Source organism: Arabidopsis lyrata (assembly GCF_000004255.2).
Source record: "Arabidopsis lyrata subsp. lyrata unplaced genomic scaffold ARALYscaffold_3, whole genome shotgun sequence".
Classification (NCBI taxonomy): Eukaryota; Viridiplantae; Streptophyta; class Magnoliopsida; order Brassicales; family Brassicaceae; genus Arabidopsis; species Arabidopsis lyrata.
In genome coordinates, this window is record NW_003302553.1 from 13293216 (window position 1) to 13310507 (window position 17292).

The 17292-nt window shown below is 36.3% G+C and overlaps 2 protein-coding genes and 1 pseudogene across 6 annotated transcripts; 2 read left to right on the plus strand and 1 right to left on the minus strand.

Annotated features, from left to right (window-relative positions):
• The first annotated feature begins 4729 nt into the window (after positions 1–4729).
• On the plus strand, positions 4730–6566 carry LOC110230442 (annotated as a pseudogene).
• Positions 6567–8109: 1543 nt separating this feature from the next.
• LOC9319700 (ribonuclease E/G-like protein, chloroplastic) lies at positions 8110–13437 on the plus strand. 5 transcript variants are annotated; one of them, XM_021030804.1, is made up of 14 exons: positions 8110–8511; positions 8646–8743; positions 8867–9048; positions 9217–9469; positions 9558–10615; positions 10694–11011; positions 11104–11145; positions 11448–11572; positions 11665–11812; positions 12121–12193; positions 12315–12427; positions 12582–12701; positions 12878–13033; positions 13138–13437. In XM_021030804.1, exons 1-14 carry the CDS (start codon positions 8417–8419, stop codon positions 13327–13329), a joined length of 2973 nt encoding a protein of 990 aa, XP_020886463.1. In that variant the 5' UTR covers positions 8110–8416; the 3' UTR covers positions 13330–13437. The 5 variants fall into 5 exon arrangements, with proteins under 5 accessions (XP_020886463.1, XP_020886465.1, XP_020886466.1 ...); XM_021030806.1 differs by having other exon boundaries at positions 8113–8511; positions 9240–9469; XM_021030807.1 differs by having other exon boundaries at positions 8113–8511; positions 8872–9048; positions 9240–9469.
• LOC9319701 lies at positions 13412–15562 on the minus strand. Its single transcript, XM_002885703.2, has one exon. It carries the CDS (start codon positions 15303–15305, stop codon positions 13602–13604), a length of 1704 nt encoding a protein of 567 aa, XP_002885749.1. The 5' UTR covers positions 15306–15562; the 3' UTR covers positions 13412–13601.
• Between the last annotated feature and the right edge of the window lie 1730 nt (positions 15563–17292).

Consider the following 17292-nt stretch of genomic DNA (forward strand, 5'->3'; position numbering starts at 1 on the left):
AAACTATTTAATTTATATGTTACTTAAAAAAAAGAAATTTAACTCTGCTTGGAGAACATCTAAAGTGATTTTAAATGAAAACTCGCTATTAAATTAAAAAAAAACAAATATATAAATTTTCTACAATAACAAACATAATGTATGAAAATAAAATGTACCATAATAAAATTTCTCTCTGTATTTAACACTCTAAGATAGAAACCCAAGTCAAACTTAAAGAAAGATAAAAGACAAAAGGCAAGTCCTAACAACCATTTGATATTTGGGAGAATTTCAAAAATACTCATTTTCCGGTACCCCTTTTCATATTTACTCCCAAACATTGTCTATTTTCAGCTATACCCCTTTTACAAAGTTTTATAAAGATTTTCAAAAGTTTTATAAATACGTTTATAAAATTCATTTCTATGGTTTTACACGATTTTCAAATATTTTAAAAGGTTTACAAAGGTTTGATAAAGATTCTACAAGGTTTATAAAGATTTTAAAAGGTTTGATAAAGATTTTAGTTTTCACAAGGTTTAAAACTTCTTATAAAAAAATTTTGGAGGTCCAGTCAGTCAGTACGTGCCAACATAGCGACATAGACATTGATGGACATTTTTGAGAAAGAGTATTTTTAGTAAGAGCCATTTTTGAAAAACATGGAAACATGTAAATTATATCATCTTTATCGCCGATGAATAATATTTTAGGTTACTCTTAATGATGTAGAGATGAAAGCATAATTTCATCTTTGATTAATTTTGCGTAATACATTGATGCAAATCTAGAAAAAAATCTAAAATTAATTTAAAACCATGGTCTTGTATGTACTTACAATATTAATAAATATTTTATTCTATGAATTTCTATCCAGTTAACATTATAATCTTATTTATTCCTTATAAAACTATTTCAGTACTGTTAATTTTTTTATTACGTTACAACTTTTTGTTATTTTAGTTTAATATAATATAATAAACAAATTAAAATAATAAGTACAATGAGGTGTGAACTGATTAGTAAAAAAGTTAAACAGACTTTCAAGTAACTATGCAAGTTTTTTTTTTCAAATAGAAAAACCAGAGTGATGAAAATAGAACTCTCCATTTGTCAGTTTCTAATTGAAATTCATACACACAATTAAAAGGGAATATATACAAAGTAACCATGGATTCAAAAAGAATATACAAACTAACCATGAGCTATAGTAACTTGTCTGTAACATGTCGGAATGCATATGTAATTACGTTAATGTCCTTTGTAATATGTTTTTTTCGAATTACATGTGATAACATAATATATATCTTTTTATCATGTATTTTTCTCGTATTACACGTTATTTATAAAGAACACATGGTATTTCTTGGAAAAAACATTCTATTCAGTGTAATATCTCTGTATTTTTCTCGTATGACACGTTATTTATAAAGAACACATGATATTTCTCTGAAAAAATATTCTATTCAGTGTAATATCTCTCTATGTTTTTTACAATATCATGTCTTTTAGTTAAATATAACATGCAAATTTTAAATGTTACATGGTATTTTGAAAAACTTCACGAAACTGTCTCGCATATCGTTGATCTCGCAACAAACAAAGGATAGTTTTGGTATTTCACATCATCTGACAACGTTGGTCCATGGCTATTTTGCAACAACAAACTTTCTCTTTGCTATTTTCTTAATTTGAATGTTTTATTTGGCTATTCCCTAATATTACCCCAATTAAAATTAGATGATAGGACATAATATATGTATATGTGTTTTTGAATATTTTTACCATTTCTGTTTTTTGGTTCATACAATCTTTATTCAATTTTCTTTCTTGCTTATATATTTATGTTATATTTTATTCTTTCATTATTATTACTACATTTTAGATTTATTGTGCATTATATTTTTTTGTGAAAGACAGTATATAATATAAATTTTATGATTTAAGTAAATCATTAAAATAAACTATAGTTTGATTGGAATCTATTTTATAGTGACACTTTCCAATGAGAAAAGAATCCTTTTTTTTTATCATCCGAAATTAATTAAAACTCAAAAGAGTCATTCCTTGGGAATGCTGTTTACATATGTGATATGACGCGGTTCTGTACGAACTTTTCGTGCAAGATTATCCGCTTTTACATTAGCACTACAAAAAATTAAAGATAAAGAGAAGGTTAAGAATTCTTCCCTGTCGCTCTGAAATTCCTCCAAATACAATGAAAACGCCGGCCACTCGGTTGGAGAAGACACCATCTTCACCAGGTCTGAACAGTCTGTAAAGAACGCTACCTCTTGATTATCTGCACCAATCATACACTTCATCGCACAGAGAAGGGCCTCGACTTCTGTATGTAGTGGAGATAGACTTCTACGGAAGTTGGCAGCTCCCATGGTTGGCGGCTCTCCACTTGATGATGTACAAAACCATCCTGTACCGGAGAACTTATCACTTCCTTTCCATGATCCATCCACAAAACAACGGTATCCCAAATAATTCGATTCAAGTGAAGCAACCGTCACTCGAGGTCGAGATACCAAATCCATAGAACCCTGATTTTCATTAATAAGCTCGATTTGAGCTGACTGCCACAATTTTGCCTCTTTTTCCGCTAACCGTAATACCTCTAGTGGGTCATTGTCTATATTTTCAAATATTTTTTCATTCCTTACTTTCCAAATATACCAGATAATCTATGGGAAAGCTGATGAATCGAATTTTGAAGGTATTATCCAAAATAAGTGATCCAAATTCGCAAAAATAGATTCCGTGGGAAAATTCCCCATAACCGTAGGAATCTGTGAAAGCGCCCAAATCTGCCGTGCCGGATAGCACTGAAAGAGTGTATGATTGATCGTTTCCTTTGGTGCGCCACATCTGGCACATCCTGTGTCACAATCAATTCCTCTTTTCCGCAAATTTTCTGTAACCGGTACACAACCCGTTAAAATTTGCCAAAAGAAATGGCGTACCTTAGGTGGACACTGCACTCGCAAGTATGTGCTTTTAGCGGTTTGATGTCTGGGCCCATAAAAGATACATTGGTCTCCGAATTTTCTATCTGTGTGGTATGATAACCCGATTTAACTATATATTTTCTTGATTTTGTAAAATGCCAACCCAGAGTATTTTCCTTAGTTGGCGCACTCACAGGTAGAGCACCTATTAGCGAGACATCTTCTGGATCAAAGATCGCCTGTAGGAGATCAATATTCCAAAAGTTCGACTGACTATCTATAAGATTGATAACTTTTAATTTATATCTAATTAATTAATGGGAAAATTGGATATAGAGGACAAATAATTAAACTATTGTCCATCTATGCATTCTATATTCAAATGTTACATATTCCTAATCTACCTTTTGTAATTGATTTAACCAAGTTTTCAAAAAAATATCAGAACAGTCTGTACGCACATGATAAAAAAGTCATGGGAATACTTATAAAATCGAAAATATATCGTATTTGTTACCGTTTTGGATGAATAAAATATGATCTACGAAGTTCAGAATACGCATTCTGAATTTAGAATGTGTATTCTATACATTGTACATGTTCTATAAAATTTAGATAATGTATTCTATGTACTCTACATGTTCTATAAAATTTAGAACGCATTTCTGTTCTACGGTATTTAGAATGCTAATTTCTACGAAATTTAGAATACCGATTCTATACTTTGCTCTTTCTTCTAGAAAAATTAGAATATATTTTCTAACATTTACCCATGTTCTAAAATTGTTAGAAAACACATTCTTATATATTTTTTATATTCTACAAAAAAAAATAGAAATCAAATTCTATGTAATTTAGATTTTTTTTTTAAAAAGGAAAATAAATTATAAAATAAGGAAATTGAATATAAAAAGTTAAGATTACGAAACTACAGAACTTTTTCGTGGAAAATATGTAACATGAGTGAAACGTGTTGCTCTACTTACACAAAATACAAAATATGTAATATGACCTAACTCAATTATAAACTAACAAAAGTACCACACTTGTGGAAAATTTTGGCTTACTATAAGCGTAATATTTGAAAGTGACTAACATAAAAGTGAATTGACATGTAAAAAGTTTGCATAAATCAATGTGTGTTTGTTTCTCACTCAATCTCTATTATATTAGAATTTAGCTGTGGAAGTTCATACTTTGTCATTCGATCAATGAATACAGGAGCAGATGCTGCTTCCCATTGATCAACTACAAGCCTTTGACGTGCATGTATATGTTAACATCGTCCAACATATCCATGGGCAGTCCTAAAAGAAAAAATCGAATAAGAAGTTGCCGTAAAAAGTTTGAAGAAGAAGATGCCGTAAAAAGAGGAAGAAAGCGGAAGAAGATATGAAATTATCTACGGCAAAAAAAATTTAGAAAGTAATTAAATATTTTTTTTGTCATATCTTTTCTCCAAATCATTTTTAGAAACAAATATAATTAATTTTGGAATTTTATAGTTTAGCAAGATTTAAAAACAAAAATTGGGGATATAATGGGATTTTAATTATATCAAAGCATATATGATCAATTAAGAATATAGAATCCATAGATGGACAATAGTTTAATTATTTATCTTTTATATCCAATTTTCCCATTCATTTATATCTAAGATTTGTATTCATTGTGTATACCTTAATAGAATGTTTTAAACAAATACAGTATATTCACAAATATATTGACACTTTTCAATTTGTCCATATTTTGTGTCAGTTTCCTACCTGAAAATGCAAACTTTTTTTTTTTTTTCTTGAATAATTAATAAACTTTGCAAACTTTCTTGTTCACCACTCTTCAAACGCTTTATAAACCCTAAAAAAGCACATACTCTCTCTTCATCAACTTCCTTGTTCGCTTAAACTATGGCTTCTCTCTTTAACCAAGTCCCTTCTGTATCCGCAGTTTTCGCTATCTACACATCTTTTTCTGCAATCATGATGATCGTCCGTAAGATCTTCAACGAGATTGTGCCTCAGAAAATCCGAGATTACATCACTGTGAAATTTGTAGACTTGTTCTCTTCTTACTTTCAGTCAAATTTCACGTTTGTGATTGAGCACAAATGGGATTTCTGCGAGAATAATACTTTCCGTGCGGCCAAAGTTTACTTAACTACGCGTCTCGCCGGACTCTTCATCGAAGAAATCCTCGTGGGTTCGAGTGACCTCAAGAATCCAACGGCTGAGCCAAATCTCGGAATCCCGTTGATGAGTTTGAAGGGATTCATCTTGAGTGGACTCTACACTTTGTTGAGACTAAAAGTTATCCCTACGAGAAAAAGTACTTTGCTTTTCTCTTATCCATGACTAAAATCGTTAATCTTTTTGTTGTTCTTACATTTTTTAATGTTTCAGGTACTTTCATCTTACTTGTAAAAAGCAGTTTCGTGAGAAGATAATGACAGATTACTTCGCATACTTTGCGAAATCAGCAGCTAAGATAATGAGACATCGCGAAGATCTCCGGATCTATACTTACAACCAAAAAGATTCATCATGGGGATCAGCCATTTTCGAGCACCACACGACCTTCGAGACCTTAGCTATCGAGCCGCAACTCAAGACCACCATGATCGATGATCTTGATGCTTTTTCGAAAGGAAAAGACTTCTTCAAGAGAGTGGGACGCGCTTGGAAACGTGGATATCTTCTATACGGTCTACCCGGTACCGGAAAATCCTCTATGGTGGCTGCAATAGCTAATCATATGAACTACAATATCTATGATCTCCAGATTCAAAGCGTTAGAGATGATGGTGAATTGCGGAAGATTCTTACCGCCACCAAGAACAGGTCAATTCTTCTCATTGAAGACATTGATTGTGGAGCTGATGCATCTCGTAGACGCCAGACCAAAAATGAAGAAGATGTTGAGCTCCAAAAGCAAAAAAAGGAGCCTGACCTTGGGGTAAGTTGACAAAATTCCTCTGTTTTTTTAATAACCTCTCTGTTTTTATAACCTTATGAATCTTCTATCTTGTGGACAGATATCTTTGTCTGGTCTATTGAACTTTGTAGATGGTCTTTGGTCGAGCTGCGGAGAAGAAAGAATCATAATTTTCACAACCAATCACAAGGAGAAGCTCGACCCGGCTTTGCTGAGGCCGGGAAGAATGGATGTTCACATTCTCATGGACTATTGCACTCCATTTGTCTTGAAGAAGCTTGTGGCCATGTACCTCAAAACTGATGACCATGTCCTGTTTGGTCCGATTGAGAAGCTTGTCATTGAGGTGAGTGTAACTCCGGCTGAAATGGCGCAGCAGCTCATGGCGAGTAAGAACAGTGATATTGCGCTCAAAGGTCTCCTCGAATTCCTCGAAAACAAGAAGAAGAAGAAGAAGGAAGAAGATACCAATGTTGAGGAAGAGGGTGAGATTGAAGATGCTGAGACTAAAGAATAAAAGATGCTCAACCATAAGTAGCTCTTTGGTGCTATTAATTATCTTCAAGACAATTAGAAGTAACTTTAATTTATATGTCAGTTTTACTTCTTCAGACCATATGTGACAAATTGTTGCTGAAACTACATGTTGGTTGTGTATGAAGGGAGACTGAGTCTCCTAATTATATCTATATTAGTTTAAATAACGCAATAGTTTGGCTAAAAACCGGAACATGGAACGACTGAAGTTTATGTACATTCACAGTAGAACACTATGACTTTGATTCTTTTTCAAGAAACCTCGAATCAAACAACTTTCTTGATGCTGTTTCCGCATCTGAGATGTCTTGTGCTATTGCCAAGGCATGCTGCAGAATTAGTTTTGAGAGTGTGTTTACTAGTTACGTAAGTTATTCATCAAGATTCAAGAACGTTCTCAATAAGTCCCATCAAGAAAAATGTGCATTTTCAAAACTTAAGTGTAAAGCAAATGGATTGAGATGAGCGAATCTGAAACTAACCTTGTTTGACAACATATTATTACATAGTCCATCGCTAGAAATAATAATAAACTCCAAGTGGAGAGACGAGGAGATGTCGCGTTTCATGGCCAAGGAGAAAGCAGAGAACAAGCGGAGAGTGGTTTCCCGGCCCTAGTTTTTAGTTCCCTCTTTTTTTAAAAATATATACGTATTTTCTTATTTTAGATTTGAATATTTATGGTCTTTAATTAATTTTAAAATTTTCATTATTTTAGAAGATTTAAATTTAAATTTTATTTTAGTTATATAAAAAAAATCAATACTATTAAAATAATATAATATATTTCCGTTGGAAATTCATCTAGAGATCCTTAGCGAATCCGCCGGGTGAATCCGCCGGTAATAGTTCCCATTCGGTTTTCCATAGGGAATGACAGAAATTCTATTCCTCAGCAATATGTCGGTTCGTCGTCGATAACGACCAATGGGTAGTTGTCGGATTCCGTCGGTGTGTTTCTTGACAGATTTTTGAAAAACCAACGGATTTTTCCGACGCTCTGGAACAGGTAGACAAATATGTTGGGAATCCGTCAGTTAATCAAGTGGTTAAGTCCATTTGACTCTACCTTCTCCACTAAAGTTCGACTCCACTAAGTCGTGTAACCACGCATAGATCAGTCCTTGTCTATCCAAAGATGTAAAATAAAAACAGTCTTACTTTTTAAATGGGTCCTTCCCATACATGGCGCCTTAAATGTTTTACCAATCACATTTGATACACAAGTCGTTCCAATCAAGCCCTTAATAACCTTTATAATGGAATTAGCCTGTGTTTTGGTAACTCCAACATTGGCATCCTCATCCGCAGTGCCGGCTCAAATAGGGGCAGCGGTGCGACGGCCGAAGGTCCAATTCCGTGTTCCAATAATTAAGGGGCCCATTTTAATTTTTTTTTTTATAAAAATATTAAAATTTTAAATTACAACATAAAATAAAATTTAGAAGGGCCCATAAATTTTTTTATTATTGTTTTTAGTTTTAATATTAACTTTTTAATAAAAATATCATACAATTTTTTTATATAACACAAAGAACAAAAAAAAAAAAATTCTAAGGGCCTATAATACTGTTGAGCCGGCACTGCTCATCCGCTGCATTTAAGCCCCCTTAAAATGTCATAATATTTTTACCAATCACACTTGATATCATCATTTTGAACATTCCAAAATTCATCCGTTGGGCTTAGACCTGAATTAATGGGTCTAACTAAAGTAGACCATAAATCTGATTATGAGTTCTTGTTGGGCTTCGGAAAAACTACACACGTGTGATACAATATCCACCGCACGTGTCACTGCAAGGCGCCAAAGCCACACCATTATCCTTCCGTTATCGTCATCTTCTCCACCTCCCCGGAATCCCAATTTCTCAGAAAGCCGAGCTCTTTGCACATCTCTTGGCTTCGCCTCTCTCTTCACCATCTTAAAAACTGGCTCTTCTACTAATTCCGCTTGTCTCGTCCCACCGCTCCGTGTATTGATGAACCCATAGCAACTCAACACCACCATGGATGTTACTGAAGTTCCATGGCGTCGTCTTCCTCAAATTTCCGTTTCGTCACGCGCCTCGTGGCTTGTTACTTCTGGGTTTCCTGTTTCTTCGTAAGTTGTTTCATTGAGGCATTTTATCATACACTTTGTCTGTGACCTGTTCTTATCTTCTAATTTGCTCTAACTAAAATTGGTGAATAAAAAATGCTTCTTTGGACTAACTTGGAATCTCTGTTGTTCAATAGATATATGTTCTCTCATGTTGAGCGTGGAAAGTCGTTTAGGCTCACCTTGTGCTTTGGGGTCTCTCGTGCAAGGTCTGCTATTGTAAGTGCACAACAAGGTAATTGAGATTATAAAGCTTTTCTTATGAAAGAATATCTTGGTTTAACTTTCCTGCTTCAGGTTTCGAAGTTTCTTTGTTTGCATTTTCAGCCACTGAGATTTTTGTTATCTGTATTCTCAGAACAGCCAGCTAGTCGTAGTAAAGGATTATGCGAGGTTGTTTGGATTGTGGAAGCTGATCTTGCACCCAATGAACATCTCTACGTTACTGGAGATCCTTCTGCTTTAGGTAGCTGGGAGCCAGACTGTGCAATCTCAATGTATCCTACTGAAAATGATAATGAATGGGAAGCTAAAGTCAAGGTAATCTATTCATTTGTTTCACTTAAGCCGTAGCGAACATAAGTAGAGATGTATCTTGATTTACATAAGACCGTTAAATGTTCACTTGTAGCATCAAAAGTACCCAAAGTCTTTTCTTGAAAACGAGTTCATATGTGTTGTTTGCTTATAACTTAATATGCTTGGCAGATTGCTTCTGGTGTAAATTTCAGGTATAATTATTTTTTAAAAGCTGGATACGGATCTTCATCTGATGTCATCTGGAGACCAGGGCCACAATTTTCGTTATCAGTTCCTTCTTCTGTCAATCGAGAGAGGAAAGTAGTTATAAGGGATTCATGGATGAGTGTTTCCTCAAGATCACAAGAATCCTACGTATGGGGGTCTTGGATCGATGATGCTTACCTTTTTCCAAATTCTGTTACCTCAGCTCAAAGCGAAGGTAACATCTCTGTGGTTCCTCCTCTTTCTGTTTCTTTTCATCCTTTGCAATATGTTTTAAAACTCAAATGCTTCCAGTGGTTTGGCAGATGAATACACTTCTGATAGTGCTATAGAAGTCCCGAGAACACTTCTGAATGATAAGCAAGTAGGAGATGAATCTTTCTTCTGTGATGAGCTTGCAGCCTTTTCGTCAGAGAACTCAAACTTAAGTGCGTTATTTTCTGACAACTATCAGCCTATCGAGGAACCGTGGTTGATTCAAGACTCTATTACCTTGCAACATGCAAGGAATATGCAGACTGATAGCGAACAAGATGTTGAAAGCTGTGATGAAAATGAAAACAGCTTACTTACTGTTGAACAAAATCACCAGCTGACAGAGACTCTCTTACCTGATGGTGGATTTTTCCAACCAGAATCCATTTCTACTACGATACTGATCAATTCTTCTATATGTACAGTGCAAAGGATTGCTGTATTGGAAGGTGAAAAGCTGGTCGAGTTATTGTTGGAACCAGTTAAGACCAATGTGCAGTGTGATAGTGTTTACCTGGGCGTAATTACTAAGTTTGTGCCCCATATGGGTGGTGCATTTGTGAATATCGGAAGTGCTAGACATTCTTTCATGGACATTAAGTCAAACAGGGAACCATTCATATTCCCTCCATTCTGTGATGGATCGAAGAAGCAAGCAGCTGATGGTTCTCCGATCCTCTCTATTAATGACATTCCAGCCCCCCATGAAATTGAACATGCTTCCTATGACTTTGAAGCCAGTAGTTTATTAGACATTGATTCAAATGACCCTGGGGAATCTTTTCATGATGATGACGATGAGCATGAAAATGATGAATATCATGTCTCAGATGCTCTAGTTGGATTAGTTAATGGAACTGTAGTGAACCATGGCGCTGTGGAAGTTGGATCTGAGAATGGCCTTATTCCTCTGGAGAGAGAACACTCTGTAGATTCCCTCGTTTCTAATCCATCAGTTTCAAAAACTTCTAAGGCGATGCCGTCTAAGGATAATAAGTGGATTCAAGTTCGGAAAGGCACCAAGATAATTGTGCAAGTTGTTAAAGAGGGCCTCGGTACGAAAGGTCCAACTCTTACTGCTTACCCGAAACTGAGAAGTAGATTCTGGGTATGTCATGTGGAGGTCCAACTCTTTTTCATTTGTTTCTTATTATTCTATTGTCTGACATAAACATTATCCTTATAGGTATTACTGACTCGTTGCAAACGAATTGGAGTGTCGAAAAAAATTTCGGGAGTTGAGAGAACCCGGTTAAAAGTTATAGCAAAAACATTGCAGCCTCAAGGTTTTGGACTGACTGTAAGGACTGTGGCTGCAGGCCATTCTCTAGAAGAACTGCAGAAAGACTTAGAAGGTCTGCTTTTAACCTGGAAGAACATTACAGATGAAGCAAAATCTTCAGCTCTTGCTGCAGATGAAGGTGTGGAAGGAGCCATTCCTGCGCTGCTACATAGAGCAATGGGTCAAACACTCTCAGTTGTGCAGGACTATTTCAATGACAAGGTAGTTAGGCCATTTTCTATATTTTTCAGTGGCCCCTTTAGGTTCTATGTGTTGACATGTCAATTGACAGTAATATCTTGTTTTTTTTCCAGGTTGAGAAGATGGTGGTTGACTCTCCCAGGACATACCATGAGGTACATTGCCCCCATTATGCTCAATTCCATTTTCCATAATAAGAAATAAATAGTGCGTCGAAGGAGACCTTCCCTGTCATAAACAATGATCTTATTACCCTCATACATATATTGATAGACATCACTTGAATGTTATTTCAAATGCTCAAGTAAAAGCTCCAGTTACATGTGTCATTTCTTTTCTTTTTGTACCAACTTTTGCACTTGCAGATAATTTAAACGTTTACTGTCATCTAGAACGGCTCACCCAATAGAGTAGATGCTGTATCCAAATTATTTCACTAACTGGTATTAGTTTACAGGTCACACACTACCTGCAGGATATGGCACCTGATCTTTGTAATCGAGTGGAATTGCATGATAAGGGTATCCCTCTTTTTGATTTATACGACATTGAGGAGGAAATCGAAGGTATTCTTAGTAAAAGGTAAGAAGTGGCTAACACTGCACTGTCGGGAGTTATGACCCACCTTTCCCTTCCCTGATATCTTCATGTAAATTATCTATTGCCTCTTGCAGAGTTCCACTTTCTAATGGAGGTTCTTTAGTGATTGAACAAACTGAGGCGTTGGTCTCTATTGATGTGAACGGAGGACATGGAATGTTTGGTCAGGGTAATTCACAGGAGAAAGCTATTTTAGAAGTTAATCTTGCTGCTGGCAGACAAGTATGTGATACATTTTGGCTGCTAGATTACATATTCATTTGCCAACCTTTTGCGGCAGAATTTTACCTCTGAAAAGTTCCTTACTAATGATTCTATAGAGCGTCATGAGGTCAGATACGAGCATATTTATGGGTGTATGAATTATCCGATGATTAGTGAATGCCGTAGGAAAAATTTAACAGAGAGAAAGAATAACTGTATGAGTCCTGCTTGTCTTGCGTGATTCTCCTTGAAGTCTACTCAAGTTTTGCAATATGCTGATCTTGAGAAGCATTTATTAAGTAATACTCGATGCGATCATTATTCAGATTGCAAGGGAGATTCGGCTGAGAGATATTGGTGGTATCATTGTGGTAGATTTCATTGACATGGCAGATGAATGTGAGTAGAATGTCATTATTATTCATGCAATCACATATTCAATAATTCTCGATATGCAAATCCCTTTCTTGGATGATGGATGTCTTGTATATTTTTTTTTTTTTTTTTTGTTGGGTTTCAGCAAATAAGAGACTGGTTTATGAAGAGGTTAAGAAAGCCGTGGAGAGAGATAGGTCACTGGTAAAAGTATCAGAACTGTCTAGGCACGGACTTATGGAAATAACAAGAAAAAGGGTATAGTCCCAACTTGTGGATGTTTGTTTTACTCTTTCTGTAGAGCTTCTAATCAAATCTTTTGGCATAGCACGTCCACTATATACTGTTACAGGAGGGGCCGTTCCCTAGAAAGAACTGAGCCCTTTATTGTAATGAATCTATTTTTCCACAGGTTCGGCCGAGTGTAACATTCATGATCAGTGAACCATGTTCTTGCTGTCACGCAACTGGTAGAGTGGAGGCACTAGAGACTTCCTTCTCAAAAATTGAACAAGAGATTTGTCGGCAGCTCGTGAGTGTTTTAGTCTCGCCTCTTTTCTGTTACTTCTCTTTCCAACCAAATGAACAACATCTTGAATGAATGATCCAACCTGTTACCTATTATTGATCTTCTCCATTTTTGTACAAAATTTTAGACCATCCTTCGATGATGTTTTGTTCCATGTCATGACGATCTAACTTTTTCAGGCAAAGATGGAGAAAAGAGGAGACCTAGAAAACCCCAAGTCTTGGCCAAGATTCATATTGCGGGTGGACAGTCATATGTCAAGCTTCTTGACTACGGGGAAGAGGACGCGGCTTGCAATCCTGAGTAGTTCCCTGAAAGTATGGATTCTCTTGAAGGTACCTTAGCACACTCTTCCTCCTTTGATGTGATTGGCTGGAGCCAGCATTTTGCATGAGGCTGTGTGTGAATATTAGTTTTTCTGACACAATGTCTTTTTTAGGTTGCTAGACATTTCACCAGAGGAACCTTTGAGGTCAAACCGTTCATGGATGAGAAGACGGTAAACGAAAGACAGCATCAAGTTGCTATTTCACTCCTCAAGAAAGCTGACGCCATAGCAGACTCCTCAGGCAAGAAGAAGCTCACTCTTATTCCCAAGAAGGAAAAGACCAGTGGTAAACATAGACGATGAAACATTTTTTTTCTTAATTTCGCATCACTTTTGTTAGTTGTCTCAAATAATACCGTTCTTCACTGTACCGAATCAATTATTGTGTATCAATATCATCTTCTTCAGTCAGATTTTGCATTTCAAAGAAATGGAACCAAACTAGAAGGGCAAGTATTAGTCTAGAAGTCACGAGACGAAACAGCAGTCGAAAATACAAAGCTAATCTACAATACAAAACTGAAAACAAGTGGTACAAGATTCAAACAACAAACAAATAAGAAATCTAAGAGAGATCAAGAAGTTGCAGCATTGCAGGTCCCAACTCCATCTTTGCAATCGTTTGTAAGATCGTTGAATGTTTCAATCTGCTTCTTCCCTCTCAAGAATACTTCTGTGTCAACAGATGCTCTCATGTAACCATCAAATTCGACCAGGTTGCCTCCATTAAGCTTTGTAGTCTCTGAATACCACTCGCTATTCTCGTCCCAAAGATCTTTGTAGTCATAAAGAAAATGAGTGGCATACTTGTCTTTCAAAGGGTTGAAGAAGGATAATTCTTCTTCATTTGTTGCAATGTAGAGATGCCTTCCTTCTTCTACTTTGTCCTGCAAGGTCGACAAAAGAGCGGTCGGGGAAGTATCTGTTTCAAGATTAGGCCACAGCTCCTTGTTTCTTGCTTTATCTCCTCTCTCAATGTGTACTGCATCGTAATCCCAGTTTAACCTTGATGCAATCGCAGAGACGATTTCCATCAACCTTCTTGATTTCCATAACAGATGCCACGGCCTTTTAACAACAGATTCTGCATCTCCTTCACAAACTCTGTACCAATAATTGTCTGGTTCTACTGACCCAAATTTCCTCATTATCAACGTATCTTTTACAGCCGCAAGCTTCTTCGGCGTGACCCTAAAATCCTCCACGAGATGAATATTCAATCTATTTCTTCTCTTCTTATGCAATTTCCCCCACTTAGACCAAAACTGAACTTCATCCAACACAGAAGCAGCTTCCTTCAAATGCTCGAAATCAAAGTAAAACCGAAAGTCCTTCCCTTCCTCGTTCTGACCAGAGGACGTATAGATAGAAGACAAACACAACGTCAAATCCATCACCAAAGTCCTATTCAAATACTGAGCTTCCCCAAGTGCACACAAAAAACTCCACAGAAAATGATTCATACTCTTACACCTATCCCCTCCACCAACATAAACCAAATACTTGCCACTCTTAAACACACTATCAGACTCAACCATAGGAAGAGAATCATTCACTAGTTCACCAACAACAGGCAAAGAGAAATCATCTTTCTTCTCACCAGTTTTCTCAAACCCGGCTTTCTGATTCTTCTTCCGCTTCCTCGCATTCAAACCCGAATGATACTCACCAATCCCCACAACACTCACACTACAATTCTCAGACTTACCAACAACAAACCTCCTATAATCCTTATAAAAAGCAGCACTCTTCCCATCTTTAGGCCTATACCGCCACGCCATATCACAAGAATTCACACCTTCACCAACCACAGGCTTACCAAACTTATAAAAGTGAATATCTTTAAACTTCTCAATAGTAGCTCTCATCATAAGATGAAACACTTCTTGATCTTTGCAATCAATAGGAGTATTCACATCACATTCCAACTGATTAGCCTCTCCCTCTGAAGTAGTCTCATTGGTATTGGTTGCTTCAACATCAGTTATGTTGATAAACTCCGCAAATGCGGTTTGATTCGCTACCATGAAATCTTCACCGGTTTTAACAACGGAGTCATCGGATCTCAGTGTAGCGTTTGATGTGGAAGTGAGGAAAGTTGTGATTTTGTCAGATGGGTGGAAGAGAGGATCTTCTGGTTCGTAAGTTGCGGCGATGATGGTGAAGATTAGTACTCCGAAGACGAAGAGTGAGAAGCCTATGTTACCTATTAAGGTAAGTGCGTTTTGCCCTAGATTCTCAGGACGGAAACCTCCACGAATCGCAGATCGGCCAAACATTTTCTTCTTTCGGAATCAAGAAGTGAGGAAGAGATCTAGAGATACAGATCTGGGAATGAAGAAGAATGAGAAGAAGAGAGATTTGATGAGCCACCTCTAGTTACGGTGGAGGAGTTGTGTATCCATCATCAGTGTTACTGTGATTGCCTGGCTCGAGTCGATGAAGCTTGAGTGAGGTGTGATTGGAGTTAGGAGTGAAAATCCACCGACAAGGGCAGAAATGTAATTTCAAGCTAACATTTATATATCACGTTCACGTTGCAAGCGTGTTGGGTCAACCTTTCGGATCGAGAAAAAGTCTACCGGAACCAAAACTTTGGTTAGGGCAACAAAAAATTGTTGTCGAATTTGACTCCAAGTTCTGAAATTTTTATTTTATTTGGATTAATCCGACCGAGTCACTATCGAGCAAGAAACAAATTTGTAGGTTTTTATGATAAATTTGGAGGATATTGTAGTAGTTTTGGATCAAAAAAAAGATCTGTTATTTAAAACCATGAAAATCACTTCTTAGTAGCATGAAGAAAAACGTTAGCTTTTTTTTTAAGCACAATACTTAATAAGAATTCAAGATAAGATATGTTTATTGAGATATCGATCATTATTGACCCAGAATCATGAATATTTGGAAGAGCTAGATAAGCAAATAATTGCTAGAAAGCGATTTGGTAGTAGCTTGATCTACACATATAGCGGTATTTGGTTTATCTAATTAACACATGCTCCATGCGGTACCGTCTTAATCTATAGAAGGGTCTTTGGTAAAATTATGAAAAAAAAAAACAAATTCTCTTAATAAAATTTTTTAAAAAACAAATTACGTCTTTTTTCTTTACTAAATTTTTTGAAAATAACATTGGACCCATGGCAAATGCCTATGTTGCCATGGGGTAGAGACGGGCTCCATGCCGCTTTCTGATATAGGATTGGGATTCACTCCACAATCTTATGAATATTAAACGGTGATTATTATCTCCACTGCATCGTTAAAGTTTGTAGGAGAGTCAATCACAAGAACTGATCAACAAGCTTAGGCGGAAGGATGGAAACGAATGTAGAGGTGGTGGTGATACTTGTGATTGACTCTCTCAATCAATGGGGCGATTGACTCTCTTAATCCGTGGAGAACTAGACTTGTTTGAATCACACAAACAATCCTAATCTTATAATCTCAAGAATCAAATGAATCTGTCAAATGAAACTTAAAGACAAACTTTAAACAAAGACACTCATTGAATAAAAACAAACTTGTATATTTCTTAGATGATTGAAAGGTGTTTTGGAGAAGGAAAGAACCGTTGGAGATTAATTGCTCCAAGTATGAATGCTCTTGGCGCCGGATATGGAAAGTGTTGAAGTTTGAATGAGTGAGATTGAATCCAGTTGATCCAATGGCTGAGAATGAAGCTTGAGGTTTTCTTATATGTCTCTACTTGTAGTAGATACTCTCCTGGACGCCATACTTGCTTCTAAAACCGAAAGGTTCCAAATAAGATAAGTCGAGTAAATCACTCGACTTGTTCTGCGTGGAGCAAGAACAAGGAAATGTTCTAATAACAGTAATAACAAGAACGGCCTAGTTAACTAAATAAGGAAGAGATAACATTCTGCGTCGATGATGAAAAAGATGCAAATAAATGTTTTCCTCAAACTGATAAAACCATAAAAATAATTTTATTTGGGTTGTCCATTGACCAATTGCTCCAACCCGTTTTTTAATCGCGGACTAGTTTGGTCCTACCTCATTCTGGCCATTCGGATATGGCATGTCCGTGGTCAACACAAAACAATATGGACTAGGCGTAACCCATGGTCATCCAGCCCAAGAGACAGCTCCATTCATTTACCTTCAAGCACAAACTCATTTCGTTCTCCTTGTGATAGTATTTGTCCACCTTCCATAAATTTAGCTTTGTTCTTATTCTCCTCACTTACATATAGAAGACTGAACCACATATTGACTCTCAACCCGCTCCAGAACTTACTC

What these genes read in the sequence shown, in the direction of transcription:
- LOC9319700 (XM_021030804.1), top strand. Translation starts at nt 8,417, where the DNA reads ATGGATGTTACTGAAGTTCCATGGCGTCGTCTTCCTCAAATTTCCGTT. An exon ending in AATGGGAAGCTAAAGTCAAG is followed by an intron (nt 9,049 to 9,216) that starts GTAATCTATTCA and finishes TATGCTTGGCAG; the next exon opens with ATTGCTTCTGGTGTAAATTT. An exon ending in GAAGGTATTCTTAGTAAAAG is followed by an intron (nt 11,573 to 11,664) that starts GTAAGAAGTGGC and finishes TGCCTCTTGCAG; the next exon opens with AGTTCCACTTTCTAATGGAG.
- LOC9319701 (XM_002885703.2), bottom strand. Translation starts at nt 15,305, where the DNA reads ATGTTTGGCCGATCTGCGATTCGTGGAGGTTTCCGTCCTGAGAATCTA.